Source organism: Sarcophilus harrisii, chromosome 5 (assembly GCF_902635505.1).
Source record: "Sarcophilus harrisii chromosome 5, mSarHar1.11, whole genome shotgun sequence".
Lineage (NCBI taxonomy): Eukaryota > Metazoa > Chordata > Mammalia > Dasyuromorphia > Dasyuridae > Sarcophilus > Sarcophilus harrisii.
The window spans coordinates 286,408,738-286,426,014 of NC_045430.1; the positions used below are offsets into that span (position 1 = coordinate 286,408,738).

Below are 17,277 nucleotides of genomic sequence, written 5' to 3' on the forward strand. Positions count from 1 at the left end.
CCCCAGGCACCAAGCCTCGGTTAGAGTTCACTAGGGGCAGGCACTGCTGCCCTACCAGTCGGAGGCATCAGTTCTCTGCTGGGGAAAAGGCTGCTCCTTCGGTGCCAGTGGAGCAGATCTTCCCAGAGGGCAATGCCCTGGTTTCATTCATTTTACTCCACAAGTGTTTATTAAACACCTACTATGTGCCCTGATCTTGGAGCTCAGGGGAGAGCAGGGGCTCAAGTCTTAAGTCTGGTAATCAGCTTTGCTGGAGCTGGAGCGGGGATGAAAAGAGGGGCCTAAGGTAGGACAGCGTGGGCCCCTCTGGGTGAGCAGGGATGACTCAAAAAAAGGGCTTGGCCAAGTGACCAACATCTAAGTGGAAACGGAACCTTTTTAGTTGCATGCCCAATTCATTGATCTGCTTTGTAACTATTGTAAAACTTTAGAAAAATAAATTGTTGTAAGAATTTATAAATATAGATATCTATAAACAGACATACCACTCATACACATATAGACCACACTATGCTTTCTTCTTGATTGGTTGACTTTCCTTTCTTAATTTCCTTGATTCTTTTTGTGCCACTTTTATCGTGTTTTTTCCTAAACCTATCTCATTTGATTTTCAAAGTCCTTTCGGGGTTCTTCCAAAAACTCCTTGATCTTATAAGCAGTTTGCTTTTTTCTCTGAGACAAAGGGAGTTATTTTAACTTCATTATCTTATTCTGAATTTGAAACCAGATATTCTCTCTCACTACAGTAGCTATCTACGGTCAGGTTTTTCTCTTTTGTTCACTCTTCTTATTTTTAATGGACAATTTTTTGTCTTTGTGTTAAATTTTAGGTTCTAAATTTAGGTGTGGGGGATAATATGTCAGGATTCAGGTTTTGTGTGCTGTTGTTTTCTGAACTCTATCTGGGAGAACTTTTGTTGTTTTGCTTTGTTTTAAGTTTTGAGACATGTGTCCATATGGCTTTCTGTTATTTTCTCGTGCATTTGATCTTGAAAAAAAATCAACATGAGCATTTTTATACTAGGAGAATCACATATAAAATTTTGACTCTACTATATACAGCTTGTTTTTTTTTTCCTTTCTATTATTTTTAATTTGCTTGAGGATCCTGCTTATCCGATCTATTCTTCAGATACTTTTCTATTTTTTAAAACAAACCAATGCATTTGATTGTTGCTTTAAAGTATAGCTTGACATCTGATGATACTTTATTCCTTCACTGTCATTATTTCCCTTGAGATGCCAGACTTTTTGTTTCTTTGAGCCAATTATGTTATGATTTTGCATAGTTCAACAAAGGACACCTAGGGAGAAGCAGAAACAAGTGTAGCCAGTGCTCCTCGAAGCAGCTCTAGAAAATCCAAGATCAAATGCTGATTGGGAAATTTAAGAAAATGTCACTGTAAGTGAGTGGCTGTGCCCCAAGGGACAGACGCCTCCCAGGGCACTGCCACGGGAAAGGTTCCAATTGGCAGCTTTGTCCCCTTTACCCAGGCCGGGGCACAGATCCGGGGCAGCCTGAGGGAGTTCCCTGTGCCTAATGCATCCTATGATCTAGACCTACTAAAAGTGGGACGGGTTCAGTAGGGAGCACATGGGCTGTAAGAACCGGGCAGGTTCTCCGCTCTCCAGTCCCAGCTGCAGGCTGTGGAGGAATAACCAGGGCAGGAATCCCAGAGCAAAGAGGAACCTCGGATCTGTCTTGCCAAATCAGCAAAGCCTTCCAGCTGACCGAGAGGGGCTGAGCCCAGCTGAGTCTACTGCTGCTCAGACCCAAGCCTAGGATGACAGTTTCCTGAGTTCAGACTCGGGGATGGTCACGGGACTTGGTCTGAGACCAGAAGACTTGGAAAGCTTGCAGTTCCCTAGGCTGAGCTAGCCGAGATATATATCTCTGTACTCCTGGAACAACACAACCCGCAATAACTATAGCAAGAAAACAAACCCAGAACTGCCCTTCAGAAGCTCCTGAAGCCCCGCCCCTAACATCAAGTCCATAAAGAACTCCATAATAATCAGTTGTTATGGCAAAATGGATTCTCAAGACACCAATCCAACAGAAGAGAAGGACTCCAAAACGGCTCCCAGCAAAACTGCAAAGAACAAAAGAGTTTGGGCACAAATTCAGCTAGAATTCTTGATCGAGATGTAGTAGTGTTAAGGTGTTGACCAAGTGTTGAGGTCTAGATTTGGGGTACCTAAATGAAATTAGGGTTTAGTTAAGGTCTAGTGGCAGGTTTGGGGTACAGGGAGTCAAACAGAGATCCCCTGCAACCCCCTTGGATTCGGCGCAAGGATACGGCGGTAAATGAGGTCTAGTAGCGGCGCGGCATTCCCAGTAAAAGCATTTATTGGCCCGTAGAGCTAGATTGATAAAAGAGGTTTATTACTGAGTTTAGAAGTAGGAGATAGGTGAAGGTAGAGATAAGGAGGGCACTGGACAGAGGGTCCAGTGGACAGAGGATCCTCACATGGCTGCCATGTTTGGAATCTCTGCAAAGAGGGGTTCCCAGTGTGGGCCTTTTATAGTAGGAGACTTAGCTCGAGGGGCTTTGGGGTGTAGCCCCAAAGTTGGCTCAGATCCGGGTGGGGCTGGGACAGGTCGGGATCTTCTTTGGAATTCAAAGGGACCAGGATTTGTGAGTCAAAGGGTAAATTACATTAACTGGGGGGGTTGGGAATCAAAGATTGGAATCTTTCCCGCATCAGTAGGAGTTTTTTTTAAAAAGTTATTTAAAAATTTGATGGATGAAACAGAGAAAAAAATTGGAAAATACATGAGACTTAGCAAAGAAAAGTTTGGAAAGGGAATAAACAGATTGGCATAAAAGGGACAAAACTTTACCCAAAGTCCCTGAAAATAATAATGGACTAAATAGAAGCCAATGATTCCACGAGATACCAAGAAATATGAAAACAAATTCAAAAGATTGAAAAAAATAGCAGAAAATCTAAGGTATGTCATAATAAAAACAAAGGACCCGGAAAACAGACTGAAGACAGAGAATTTAAGAATCAAAAGAATGTGTGAAAGCCACCACAAAAAAAAAAAAGTCCAGACATCATGGTGTCAGAAATCTTGAAAAGAAAATTGCCCAGATCTCTTAGAATCAAAGGTCAAAGTGGAACAGAAAGAATACACCGATTCCAGAGAGAAATAAATAGTGAAAATTTCTAGGAACGTCATAGCCAAAATTCAGAGATTCCTGGTTGTGTGGTTCAGACAGCATTTAATAAAAAGACTGGAGAAATATTGTTATGCCACAGTTCTCTTTAACTGTTCTGACTCAGTTTCCCTGAACTAGTTTCCTTTGTCTCAGTTTCCTTAACTGTTCTGTCAAATCCCCTTAGTCGTAAAAACCCACTCTGGTCCATTAAGACTGGGAACCGTTTACTCTAAGGTTATAAATTGCTAGCAAGATAAACAAGAGAGCAGAACTCCTGTCCTCAAGAATTTACAATATCCCTCTAAAATATTCCAAGATACCTCCCTGACATCTTTATCTCTGGGTATTCAGACATCCTGTCTCTGGGCTTTTAGGAGTTTTGGTCTCCCCCCAACCTGACAGAAGCCTTCCCGCTTTTGGCGGGGGGGTCTTTGTCTCTAGGGTTATTTAAAGGAGGGGGCCGCTCTTATTCTCGGCTGCATTCTTTGAGATGACAGCCCTGGGACCAACATGGTTTCCTTGGTCCCAGTATACTTTTATCTTTGTCTGACTGGATAATTTGAGATGAGAGTCCTGTCCAGTCAATTATACTCTCCAATTAATAAACTATTGAAAACTCTCTAATCTCTCTCCTGCCTCAGTTTCTCCGGCATTATACGTTCTGGAGAATCGGGCGTCCCACCCATCTAGCAGACAATCAAAGGGAGGAAGCGCAGTAGGGGGCAGGGTCAACACTTTTTATCCCTAACGCAAACACCCCCTCCCACCACTGACCCTCATCCTTATTGGCTGAGGATCTTACATTCTAAACGAGGGAACTACCCAAGAAATTGAACTTGACCAATAAGTACATAGTTGCCCATATTTGACCTAACAGAAAGACACTGATGTCATAGGAGGATAACAAGGGGATTTAAGTATGACTTTAGGGGATAGCGGGGAGGGGACTTAAGTATGCCCTTGACTTGATGCTTAAAGTCCTTCCAGACTACTCCAACTCTGAAATAGATGAAGCTTTACTCGATTTTCACAACTGTCTTGAAAGATCGCACCTCATCTCGTTCACTGGTCAAAGAGGGAAACAATACAGAAAAGAATCCTAAGGAGGAGCCACAGGCAGAAGCACTCATCATTCAGCAGCCACCCCCAGCAAGAAGCAGAGCTGAGAATATGATAGTCTAGAAGTCAAAGTTCTAGGCTTGCAATCAAGAATAAATTATCCAGAAAAACTGAGCAAAACCAGAAAAAAATAGGTCTTTAATGAAAAGTACTTCCAAATAGTCTGGGAGAAAAGGCTGGAGCTGCCCAGAAACTCTGAAGTACAAACACAGGAAAGAAGAGAATCATAAAGCAGTGAACAGGAAGGGACGGGGATAAAGGGCTAAGGTGGAACGCTTACAGTCCGGCATGGGGAGGTGAGCTCTGTGTCCCCTGAGAGAAGAACGGAAAGAGAAAAGAGGAGGAACACTGAGGGAGAAGGGAAAGGAGGAGGAAGAATGAATCATAGGCGGGAGGGAGGGAAGGAAAGGAGGAGGAAGAAGGAATTAGGGGAAAGAGATGTGAATAAGCACGGGCAAAAATGCTTGAAGCTCTTCGTGAGGGGCAAAGGCTGGGACCTGAAGCAGCCCCCACTCTGAGGCTGTACATGAGTTATGGTGCATAAATGGGAAGGAAATCTACCGAGAAGGGAGGAGGAGGAGAAACCTGAGAAGACTCGTCCGAACTGACGCAAAGCGAACGGATCGGGACCAATTTGTAGGACACAAAAAACTGCAAGGGTTAGGGAACCCCGCGGGGAACGGCAACGGCGGAGGGCCAGCGGGGAAAGCCATGAGGGGCCCGGACTGAGCAGGGGCGCGGCAGCCTCCAGAGCGCCGGATTCTGGGATTCCGGAGCCCTGATGGGATGGGGAGGGGGCCCCCCCGCATTAAGTGCTCGGGTGCATTAAGTGCTCGGGCCCAGAGACCGGCCGGGAAACCCGCACTCAGAGGGAGGCTCATGGGCCGCCAGTCCCGAAAGGGGCAGATCCGGAGCAGCCTGGCGCTACCCAAAGGGTTCACAGCCCACACCCCCCTGACACAACCCTCCCCGGCCCAGACACAAGGCGCTGGGGGGTGTGACCAGCCTTAAACTGGCTCAGTAAAGGCAGAAGCAGCTAATTCTTTTGGGCGAGAAGGAAACAAAAGCAAAGTGCAAATGACAGCAGGAGAACCGGACCCGGACCGGACCGCGGGCCCAGACAAGGTGCCAGAAACAGCACTTCGGGACCGGCGCACAGGCACACGTGCATGAGGGCCGCTCCGGACAGAGAGCACAGACAGATGGGGAACGGGGAGGGGCTGCCTCGGGGTGGCCACGGGGGATGAGCCGCAAAGGGCCACGGTGATGGGCCGGGCGGTCCCAGCATCCCCAGCGAGGGCGGACGGGTCTGCGGGGCGGGAAGGACAGTTTAGCAAAGGCCCGGGCCCGGGTGACGGCTCCGGGAATCCTCCGCCTAGAGATGACGTCAGCCGGTGAGGGAGCCCCCGGGACCACAGGGGACGGAGCACTGGGGGCCCAACTCCGTCTCCATGGCGGGATCCAGCACGGAGACCCGAAGTCACTGGGAGCGTCTGGAAAGAGGCATCAAGAGGGCGAGGATCAGGATCTGGCCGGGAAGAGGCCACCGGGCTGAGGAGATAGTGGTCTGTGTGAGAGGCCTGGGACGGACCCACTGCCCAGGCTCTGGAGGACGAGAGACACGGAGACAGGGGGCAAAGGCCTTCGATGGAGTTTATCCACGAGGGGAGCAGAGAGCTGGGGGCAGGACAGCTTAAAGCCCCGGATCGTCCTGGCCCGGCAGCAGCCCCGGTCCCACGCTCTCGCTAGCCAGCAAAAGCCCGGGGATGGGCTCTGGTCTGGATGGGCTCCGTTCTGCGGGGGTTCCCTTCTGCGGGGGCTCCCTTCTGCCGGGGCTCCGTTCGTGGGCTCCCGCCTTAAAGGCATCTGGAGCCGGCTCAAGGCACTGGTCTGAAGAGCTGATGTGGAGGCAATTATCCTGACTCACCTTCCATTGCGGGAATGGTGGGGGAGGGACGGGCAGACTTGTCCAGGGACTAGATTCCGATTTCTCTCAGGGAGAAGACAAAAGGTTTTTATTTTCTTTTCCTCCCCCAGACTGTGACTGGACAAGGTCGCCCTGATCCAGAGCAGGCCCAGGGCCGCCTTTCTGGGCAAGCTTAGTGAGGGGGCACTTAGGAGCCCCCTCCCCCAGCTGAAAGCACCGGGCGGAATCAGCCTTCCTGGCCCAGGACCCCAAACTGCTTTGCTGCTGCAGATTAAGGCCTCCCTCCCTCCCAAGCACAGAGGGTGCTCCCGGCAGGGACTCTGTCCCCAGTGGCCCAGATCAAACCCTGGGGCCGCGCTGACCAGAGCTCTCTCTGATACGGAGAGCCTTTGCCCGGGAGGGGGCCGAGATCTGGCCAGGCCGGTGGGACGCGTGGAGACACTACAGGGGCAGGGGAGGAGAGGGAGTGGGGCCTGGGGGAGGCCGCCTGCCTGCAGGAGCTGGTGCTGGGCTGGGAGGGTGCGAGGGCCCGGGGCAGAGGGGGAGTGTGGCAGGGGCCTCAGTGCTGGGTGGTGGCTTCCTGGAGGAGCTGGGACTGGGGGGTCATCAATGTGCACCTGGCCGCATCACAGAGGAGGAAGCCGAGTCCCAGTTGGAGTCTGTATTCTGTCCCAGTTCTTGGGGAGGAGCTAACCCTGACCCTCACTGTGGGCGTTCTAGGGGAGCGTGTCAGGCTTTCAGCCAGGGCCGGTGGCTCCTGATGCTTCCCCACTGCACTGAGAAGCCCAGGCCAGGTCACTGACCAGCCCGGCCCTGAGCCTTCCCTTCCGCCAGGCCCCAGAGGCCTGACCTGCCCACCTCCCCAGGGCTCCCACTCAGAAGGGTCCGGCCCAACCGGGCCCGCTGCTCAGAGCAAGGTTTTCTCGCCCTAAAACCGGAAGCCATTCGGGGTGTTCGGTATCTCAGAACCTGATGAACTCGCGCTCTCCCCGGGCGGGGAATGACAGAGAGGACACCGGTCTCAAGGTTCCACCTTTTATTCTCACAACTTATACACAATTAGAAAAGTTTTCTGCAAACAACAGCAAATTCACAGCAGACACAAGACAGACGAGATTAGAAGAAGCGGGTGAGGATGTTAGACGCCCGGGAGCGCTGGCAACAGCGTGACCACAGATCCGTGGGGGCGCTGGGAGGCGGCCACAGGATGATGGGTCACACAGATAACGCTCGATCCACCGAGGACGGGCACGGTGGGCCGGCTCCCGCAAACTCACACCTTCTAGGTCAGGCTTTAATGTGCGCACACCAATGCGCTCCCGGCAGCTGCAGACGCCCCAGCATCGCTTCGGTGTTTAACGGCTCAGTCCGGTTAGCAGCACCCAGGTGTGGGCAGAAGGCTGGTGTCCCTCTGGCGGCAGCTCCTTGTTCCCCATGGAACTCGGCCGGGCTGGGAATGCTGGTTCTCGTTGCTGCCGAGCAGGCTGTCCCCCGCCATGCCGGGCAGTCTCACTGGGGGGGGGGGGGGGGGGGGGGGGGGGGAACGGGACGGACGACAGCCCTCATTGGAGACTTTCACAGACAGACCCTGAGGGTGGAAAGCAGCGTTCTGGGCTCCCATCTGCACCCAGTCACGTCCTGGGCATTAAGGACGGGATCCATCTCCTCCAGAGACGGTTTTCTTTGGGAAACGGAGGCTGACCAAAACCACCCGCTCTCTGCCTGAGCCAGGGCCGTGGCTGGCGAAGGCCAAGTAACAACCCCAGCCGGCATTCGCGCAGCACTGTCTGCAAAGCGTTTCCGCACGGTAATTCTCAAAGCAGCCTCAGAGAAAGGGGCTACAACAATGCCCTTGGTTGGAGCGGAGCCACTGCAGGCGCCCAAGTCACACTTGGGTCTTCCTGATCCAGTGGGCTCTCAGCCGAGGGAGTGTCCCAGAAAAGTCCGTGAAGAACGAAGCTGGTGATCAAAGGGAAAAGGCTGGGGGGTGGGGGAGGGGTTCCCAGCCAATGGAAGAGCTCTATGGGGCCTCCCCTTGAGGCGGCGGGGGCACAGAGACAAAGCCCTTCCATCCCCCCCACGAGGCTCCTGTGGAGCTGCCCATACCGCTGCTGAGGGCCGGGACGCATGTGAGACGCCGGGGTGAGAGGGACGTGGCAGACCCCCTGGGACCGCGGGGCAGGCGCTACATCTGGCTGGAGAATAAAAGCAATTTGGCTTCTCAAATGTGGCGGAGCGGCTCCACGTCCTCCTGCTTGCAGGGAAAGGTGCGGAGTCACGTTTCTGGAGGGGAAAGCCGCCGTTCCGCAGGGGCCACAACATGGGGCAGCTGACCCCAGACGGCCCCTCTGCCCGAGGTCCTCGCAGAGCGAGACAAGGCTGGGCAGGAGAGTGCTCCTGGCCGGGGGCGCCCGGGCTCAGGGCTCACAGAGCACCGAGTTCTCCAGAGTGAAGTCGTACAAGAAGCGCGACAAGTCGTCGTGGACCTCGGAGGTCAGGTGGCTCGGGAGGTCACTGACGGCGCCCTGTACCGCCAGCACGTGGGGCGCCAACGTGAAGGGCACGTCCCGGAGCAGCTCCGAGGCCAGGGCGCTGCTCTCCACGGCCTGGCCTTCGCCCTCCTTCGCGGGGCCGGGCCCGCTGCCCAGGTGCAGACCTCCCTCGTCTGCCTAAAGGGGACACAAAGTGCAGGGCAGGCCTCGGATCGGGGGCCAAATGACACGTTACCCATGAGGACGCAGGCAGCCACCCTGACAGCCAGGCACGGCCTGTGGGCCCAGGCAAGGCAAGGGCTTGGCTTTGGCTCCCAGAGAGGCCTTGGGGCTCTGCAGGGGCACCACCCCCAAGGATGCCCTCCCTCTCGGGTTCCCTGAGGTGGCGTGTGGGTACAGAGGGGGGTCAGCTCCCCCAGACCCAAGGGGCAGGGCCGGCTGCACACACACACATGGGGCACACACATGCGCACATGTATGTATGCACACACACACACATACCGAAGCGTCAGGGACCCCAAGGACAGGGAAGGGACAGAGAGGCTCCGAGGGCCCACAGAGCGTTCCCACTAACAGAGAGCATCGCTGAAGTCAGAGGAGAAGGGCCATGGGGTAGATGGCCAGGACTCCAACCCCTACAGACCCAATATGGCCCCAAACCAGAAGGACCGGGCCAGGCAGCACTGCCGGCGGGGTGCCACCCACCAGGTCCAGGACAGACGAGGGACCCACTGCCCTTGCCCCATTCCCGTCTGCCACAGAAAGGGCTGAGGCTTCGCGTGAGCCCTCCTGACAGCTTGGAGCTTCTCCGCTCATGGCCCGCTCAGGTTTGGGCCCACCAGAGCTGGCAGAGGGCAGGCCCAGCTCCTCAACACCCCAGCTCCCCAGCGCTCCAGCCTGGCTCCAAAGAGAAGAGCTCTCAGGATGGTGAACGGGGATCACTTGGGCCTGCTTGACAATCCGGGGATTGGACCATCCAGACTAGAGAACGACTCGGGACAGAGCCACCTCCATCCCCGCAGGCTGAGAACCCCCCTCCCCGTTCTCTGGACTATCAGGAGAGGTCCCAGCTTTGATGGGAATGTCACTGGGGCCCCCACAGGGAAGGGGGAGGGGCGGGCATGAGGGCAGAACCACTGGGCGGTGGGGGCCTCGAGATGAAGCCAGACTCCTGACGCTCCCCACCCCCCAAGGAAACCCATCCAGAGCTGACTGGGATAATGGGAGGGGGAAGCTGTGAGGGAGGAAGGCGCCATTAGAACAAAGGGGGCGAGAGCCGGGGGCAAAAGGCTCGGCAACAAGCCCGGCTTCTAAGCAAAAAGAAAACTCCCCCCAAAACCAGAGCCCGGCGTCTCAGAACAAGAAGGGGCGAGGATCAAGAAGGCTGTTGTGGATCGAGGATCATGGGATGGAATCACGGACAGGAAAGGGCCCAGGAGAGTGATAGCGCGCTTGGGGCCGCTGGGAAGTGAGGATGGGAAGACTGGGAGGAGCCGCAGCTCCTGCACCCCCCGGGGCAGGGAGACCCCCTCCCAGGAAGCCACAGCCAGGCCCCTGCCCGGAGGTCCGCCTGCCTCCCCAGGAGTTTGCCGCCCAAGCCCCAGGACGGCAGGCACTGCTCTTACCTCGGCTGGCTGCTTTGCTGCTTCTGAGGGGCCCCTGTGCTCGCCTGCTGTGTCACCTTCAAAGCAAGAGAAAGGAGGGGTGTTAGTGAGGGCCGGGTTCTTTTCCCGGGCTGGTCCCACAGAGACCACTTTCTCCGACTGACAATCAGTGGGCAGCCGAGGGTTCGTGGTGCCAGGAAATGCCAGTGTTCCTCAGCAAAGACGGCCTGCAAGCAGGCCTTCCGCTGCCTAGAAGAGCAATTACTCTGGACGAGGCGAGGGCAGAGACACGGAAACATGCGCCACAGACAGGACGTGCCTTCTACCGGTGGCTCCCAGCCACTGCCGCCTGCCTTGCCAGAGCCAGCTCCGTGCTGGGAGGCCCCGAGACCATGCACCCGACGGTCCCAGAGCCATGTGCGGGACACCCGGAGGCCGGCCCCACGCCAGGAGACGGAGCCGCTCCCATTGGGCCGTCTTGGGAAGGTTGCGCAGATCGCCACGGGAGAAGGGGCTGGAGGCTGAGGACCGAGTGTTCCGGCTCCACCGCGGCGGGCACAGCTGCCGGGTCCTCCACGTGCCAAGTGGGCGCTTGCCCAGAAGAGGTTTCCTGGAGAACTCGCCCTGGGCAAGTCACCAGAAGTCAGGAAAAATGAGGCGGGGACACGCGAGGTCTCTCTGGAGAACTCTAGAACTAAGGGGTGTCCCCGGAGACCCCGGTCCAGGACCACCCGGCGGGGTGCGCCCTCATCGGAGAAGGGGCCGAGCAGGCCCATGGGTGCTCAGAGGCAGCCCCCAGGTGCTCACAGGGACTGTCTGTGGCTGACCCCCCCCCAAGCCGGTGCTGGTCGGCCCAGACACGCTCGGACACGCGGTAACATGGGAACTGAGGCCATGTTGGGCCCCTCCAAGAACGGAGAACCAGCAGCCACGGACTCGCCCCAGAAGGCGGGGAGGCTCCAGGCCTCGGTGCAGAGGCCGGAATCTGGGCAGAGGCCTGGAGGCGGCCACCCTGCCGCAATCAGGCTTGTGATTGGCCCAAAGTGAGTGATTTTATTTTGTCTCCTGCACTCCATATTGTTAATAATTTCCAGTTGGTTTTTGGCTGATTCTCTAGAATATTCTAAGCACAGCACGGTGTCTACAAACAGTGACGGTTTTGTTTCCTCACTGAATGTTCTGCTTCCTTTCCTTTCCCCATAGCTAACGTTTCCAGTGAAACATGTGGTGGGTGGTGATTGATGATGGGTGTTCCGGCTTAACTTCTGCTCACCCTGAAGTTTCTAACTTCTCTCCGCTACAGGTCCATGCTTGCTGATGTTTATTAGATGAAAATTATTTATCACTTTCAGGTAAACTCCGTTTCTTCCCATACTCTCTGGTGTTTTTAACAGATGCTGCAGCTTGTCAAAGGTGAATCGTATTGTTGCTTTATCAGCCAGTGTTGCCGCTCAGTCAGGCTCGGACCCCACAAAAGCATTTTAATGAGATCCGCAAACCCAAAGGGCCGCCGAGCCCCCTGAGAGGAGCCGGTGAAGCAGAACGAGAAAAGTGAATTCGGAGGTTATGGGAAGTAGGCTTCGATGGGGAGGCCTAAAGCCTTGATGGGCGTGCCAAATGCACGTAGAAAAGCCCAGTGGGGGGGTATTAACTTACAGTAATGATATATAACTCAGAGCAGCAAAGGGGAACTGCACCCGCACCACGGTGGGAAAGATTCGCTGCGGGTTGCGATCCAAGGTCCTGTTCTGTATCCCGATGGGGCCATTTTCTCACTGGTCAATCTCGGTGTCATTTTTTGTGGTAACTACCTGGTGATGCGGTTCCGGAACGCACTGACCCGCTGGCTGCTCTAACGAGACCCATGATTAATAATTGCCGAGGCTGGGGCAGATTTGGGGCCACAAGCAGAATCCCATCTATGTGATTTCTGTCAGTTTGTTTACATGGTTAATTCCGGCAGTTCTCCTGATGCTGAACCTAAGACTGAGCTCCAGTCCAGAAACGGGCAGAAGGGGCGGCAGGAAGGGCCGAGGGTGGCGAGAACCAGGGCCGGGAGACAGCCCCTCCCCCCCACGCACGCCCTCTCTGAGCTGACGCGCAGGAAGCCCACTCCCCTCCCGCCCCATTAGAGCCCCTCGGAGCCCCTCTGCCAGCCTCCGGCCGTATTTCCCCTTCGGCCTCGGCCCTGTTGCCCTCGGACCGCGAGCCTCTGCACGGAACGCCGAACCCGAGCCCCCGAGGCAGCTGTTCCCGCGCTCGCCGTGAGAACGAAAGCAAAGCCCGCGATGCTGAGCGGGAACGAGAGGGCGGCTGAGCCGGCTGCGACCCACTCCTTGTACAGGCTGTCGACACTGAGAGACGGAAGGGACCCAGGCCCACAGAGCGGCCGCTGCCCCATCTCCACAGGAAGGTGGAGGACCCTGACGTGGGGGCGCCAGCGGAGCCCAGGGCCAGAGGGGGCAGGAGCTGGGGCTCTGGGGGGGACGCTCCTGGGGGACGTGGAGGCAAGAGGGCGGGGCGCCTCTCACAGGGGCGGGCGGGGGCCTCTCCCCAACATCTGCCCGGGAGCAGTGAGACCCCGCCCTCCCCCTGCCGCCAGGCCCTGGCGCTGCCCCTCCCGGGGGTCCCTTTCTAAAGGCTCCGCACAAGGCGGCCCGGGCGGGCCCTCGTCCCCAACCTCGCGGGGCAGCCAAGCGCCTGCCGGGGCAGCCGGGGCCGGGTCCCGGGGGCCGCCCCAGAGCAGCGGCTCCTCTCAGGCCGCTCCGGGAGCTCTATGGACTCAAGGAGGGGGGCGGGGCGGCCGCGGCTCACCCAGGAGGACGAACCCGTCGGCTTCTCTCTCGGGCGCCGGCGCCTTCTTGGGCTCGGGAGACTTCCGGAAGAAGTGGAACATGGCCGCCGGTCGCGCCTGCGGGGGGGAGCGGGGGGAAGAGAGAGAGGGTGTCAGGGAGACGGAGAGGGGGGGCGCGGGGCTTCCCCATCCTCCTCTGTGGCAGAGGGCCCCTGCGCCCCGCCCCCAGCGATGCGGAGGGGGTCTCCCCCGGGGGCCCGGCCCCCCCACTAACACGTGCCCACGCGCTCCCAGTCACGTGTTCCCACACGCCCCAAAGGAGGCTGTGGGAGCTCCCAGGCCAGGGGAGCCCCGGGGAGGGGGGAGGGGCAATCGGCCCAACAAACTCTGGGCTGGGGCGGGGCTCCCCCCCCCCCCCCCCCCCCCCCCCCCCCCCCCCCCCCCCCCCCCCCGCACGGGGCCCTTCCTCCTCCGCGGCGCTGGGCTTCTCCCCCTGAGCACAGAGCCCCGCACGCGGGAGGCCGCGGCCCAAGCACTGAGTCTCCGCTTGCCTCGGTTTCCCCATCCGCGCCTGCGCCGCTGTGCCTTGGGGGTCCCGGCTCCGCCCCCTCAGTGCCAGCGGGCGGGGGTGACGGCGCCCCCCCAGGACCCCCGCCCCCCCTCCCAGGAGGCCGCCTCGCAACGCTTCACAGCGGGCGCGCCCACGGACACGGGGAAGCCGCCTGACACCCCCCCCCAGGGGTCACTGACTCCTCAGGGCAGGGCAAAGCCCCCAGGCAACCCGAGACTGCGGGGCAGGCGCCCTCAGCCCGAAGGCCTGAGGCGAGCCCCTCCCTGCCGCCTGCCCCGCCTCCCTCCCCCGGGACAGTCCCTGCTCCCGGGAGCTCAGGCTCCGAGGGGGCAGACGCCCCCCCCCCTTCTCCTTAGCCCCATCCTGGGGGGGGGAGGGGAGGAGAGGGGCGACGTTCAGCGCGGGGTCCCAGCACCCCTTCTGAAAGGGGCCCCGGGGCCCACACGGGGCGCCCGTCCGCATCCCCGGCTTCCGACCCTCTTTCCTGAGGCGAGCGCGCAGGTTCAGCCCCCAGGACCCCGAGCAGCGGCCTCCCCCTCCCGCCAGACCGGACACCTCAGTACCGGGCCCCGCAGCGGTCTCGCCTCTTTCCCGCAAGGTTACTTCCGGGGCACGTCCCGTCCCGCACCCGCCCTCCCTAGCTTCAGTCACCAAGGCACTTCCGGGACGCCAGTCGTCACCAGGAAACCAACAGCGACTTCCGGAAGGGGGCGGAGCGGGGCCAACTTCCGGCCCAGGGCGGACCGGGTTGGCGCGCGGCAGCCGAAAGTCCCGCCCCCAGCGGGTCCCGGGCTCCTTTCCCGCCATGGCGGAGCTGCTGGAATTGCCGCGGACGCGGATCGGAGCCGCGCATGTGGCGCACTTCATCGACCGGCCGGTGTGCTTCGTGGGGCGGCTGGAGAAGGTGCGCGGGGACCGGGGGGAGGGGCAGGGCCCAGACGCCCCTCCTGCGGGAGGCCGCCCCCTCCCGGAGCGCCCTGGAGCTGGCACACAGCAGGCGCATACTCAGCGCCTGGACGCGGAAGGGCACCCCCTCCCTCCGTCCTAACTGGGCGCTGCAAGCGCGGGCCCGCGGCGCTCTCCGCCTCCGCCAGGGGGCGCCCGGCGCGGTGTCAGCGTCGGACCCCACGGGGAGGAGGGGGCGGCCGGGAGGGGGCAGCAGCACAGGGCCTGGGGGGGGGGGGGTCCCGCGAGGGGGGCGGGGCGGGCCCCCCCCCGGACGCCCCTCCACGGCCCTCCTCGACTTCTCTCTCAGATCCACCCCAGCGGAAAGTCCTTCATCCTGTCGGACGGGGAAGGCAAGCAGGTCACAGTGGAGCTGTCGGAGCCCGTGAGTGGGGGAGGGGCGGCGGGGGGGAGGGGGAGAGGGCGCCATCTGGGGAGGAGCTGCCGGGGGGAGGGGCCTGGCCCCGGGGCCCCGCCCCCAGGAGTGGGAGCCGCCCCGCCCTCTGCTTCAGTGGCCCCACGAGCTCCCGAGAAGCGCGGGCTCAGGGCCTGCCCACAGCGGGCCTCTGTCCGCCGCCCCGCCCCCTCTGCTTCTCCCGGGCCGCCCGCGCTGCGGTCCCAGCAGATGGGCCATCCCCGTTGGCCTCCGGGCAGGGCAGCGCTTGGCGAGTCTCCCGGGGCTCGGGGGGCCCTCTGTGTAGTTCCCGGGGGAGCCCGCAGGTAGGGGCCCGGCCCGTGCCCCCTCCCCGAGGTGAGGCTGGGGCCCGGGTCCAGCAGAGGCTCCCTCCCTTCCGCAGCTCGAAGAGGAGATTTCCGGCATCCTGGAAGTGGTCGGCAAAGTGACGGCCAAGGCCACCATCTTGTGCGCGTCCTACATGCTCTTCCGGGACCACAACAGCAGCTTCGGTGAGCAGGGTTTGCGCCCCCTCTCTCGCCCCCGCCCCCTCTGCGCCGCGGCCGCGGGACCCCGCCCCCTGACCCCGCCCGCCCCCCGGGACCTCCCTCTGTGACCCCCGGCTCCAGAGGCCCTGAGCGCTTTGGCCCCGTTTCACTTGCCACAAGTAAATCATGGGAGCCTGAGGAGTCAGGGGCCTGCCAGCAGCCCCTCCCCCGAGGGGGGCCCTGAGGAGGGCGGGGGAGCAGAAGGGGGGAGGGAAGGTGGGACCGGAGCCGGGGCCCCCTGGAGGAGGGGCCCCCTTAGCCTGGGCTCTGTCCGGCCCCTGCCCCGCCCGGGCGCTTCTCCCCGGCGCCTCGCGGGTTTCCACGTGCGGGTGGAGCCCCCTGGCGGGGGCTCCGCAGGCAGCCAGGCGGGAGCCCCGGGAACTCAGCGGGGGCAGGAGCGCGGCCCCGCCGTCCGACTGCGGCCCCAGCCCTGCTTCTCTCCTAGACCTCAGGCTCTACAACGACGCTCTCAAAGTCATCCACGAGTTCCCGCAGTATTACCCGTTTGGGGCCGCGCAGCAGAACTGACGGCGCGGGATCCGCTTCCGGCGGGGCGTCCCGTGTCTGAGGAGCTTAACTCTGGGCTCTGGGGCCTGCAAACGATCCTCTTATTAATAAAGAAGAACAATCATGTGCTCTTGAATGGCGTCTCCCGGGCCCTCGGTCCCCCACCCTGAGCGCGGGCGCGGGGCCCGCCTGCTCTCGATGGCTCCTGCTCCCTTTGGATCGCCAGGCCGGGCGGGTGCCCCCAGAGCCAGCCCCGGGCTCCCCGCCAGGGCCCGCACGTGCTTGTCGCCGCCCTGTGCTGCTGGCGATTCTCCCACAGACGCGAATAAAGCACGTGACCCCCGCGGGGTCCCGGGCCTCAGTGACGGCCTCCCGGGACGGGGCGCCCGCTCCCCGAGGGACATCTCCACACCTCGGTGTGACGTTCTAACCCTAGGTTGGATTTGATGCATTTTGGTTTTTGGAGGCTGGATCCTCTGTGTCTGCTCTTGGGCCCTTGTCCATAATTGGCCGTCACAGAACCTTTGATGGGCCAGTTTGGCCCGGCAGCAGCCCCTCCCCCCCAAATCCCTGTGCTTGAGCCTTCTACCAGCCCCCACTTTCCCAGCAAGCAGGGTCTGCCCAGACCGAGGGGCCCGTGCTCAGATTTAGCTCGGCTCAAAGGCTGCTTGGGCGCCTGCAAGCCAGCGCGAGCTCAGAAATGCCCGGCCGGGGGAGGAGGGAGCTGCCTGCTTGGATCGGAGGGGAGGCCGCAAGAGGGCCCGACACTTCCTCCCGGGAGTGAGATGGGGCAGAATGTGGGCCCGGCCCCGGGGGGTCAGGACATGAGCGGCGTCCAGGCCTGGCCGGAGGCTGGGTGGGACCGGGCTGGCACAAGCCTACTGTGTGCCAGGCGCCAATATCCCACTTGGTCCTCACAACAAGCCTGGGTCAGTGGGGGGTGTCCCAGCTAGGAAGCCTCTGAAGGGGCATGTGAACCTCCTGGAGATCCTGCCCCTCCTTCCCACTCAGAACACCTTCATTCTCTGTCCTGGCGTCCTTGTGCCAGGCATACAGTAGGTACTTCCTAAGTGCATGCCTCCTCCCCCAGCAGCACTGGGCCCGCCGGTTTCCCTTTTCCTTTGGCAGCCGGCTCCAAGGTGGAAGATCTAGCACATGCCCAGAAGCCTCATCCACCTGTGGGTGGGCAGCGTCCGAGCAGAAAGGACA

At 59.7% G+C, this 17,277-nt stretch overlaps 2 protein-coding genes across 2 annotated transcripts; one reads left to right on the plus strand and one right to left on the minus strand.

Moving 5' to 3' along the window:
• Positions 1-7,234: 7,234 nt before the first annotated feature.
• Positions 7,235-14,317, minus strand: UMAD1 (UBAP1-MVB12-associated (UMA) domain containing 1). Its single transcript, XM_031940751.1, has 4 exons — positions 14,238-14,317; positions 13,124-13,220; positions 10,331-10,386; positions 7,235-8,882 (listed from the first exon to the last, which is right to left on the minus strand). The coding sequence occupies exons 2-4, from the start codon at positions 13,203-13,205 to the stop codon at positions 8,631-8,633; spliced, it is 390 nt and encodes a 129-aa protein (XP_031796611.1). The 5' UTR covers positions 13,206-13,220; positions 14,238-14,317; the 3' UTR covers positions 7,235-8,630.
• A 75-nt stretch (positions 14,318-14,392) lies between these two features.
• Positions 14,393-16,204, plus strand: RPA3 (replication protein A3). The gene is made up of 4 exons (XM_031940753.1): positions 14,393-14,578; positions 14,930-15,004; positions 15,417-15,525; positions 16,007-16,204. The coding sequence occupies exons 1-4, from the start codon at positions 14,480-14,482 to the stop codon at positions 16,087-16,089; spliced, it is 366 nt and encodes a 121-aa protein (XP_031796613.1). The 5' UTR covers positions 14,393-14,479; the 3' UTR covers positions 16,090-16,204.
• Positions 16,205-17,277: the final 1,073 nt, after the last annotated feature.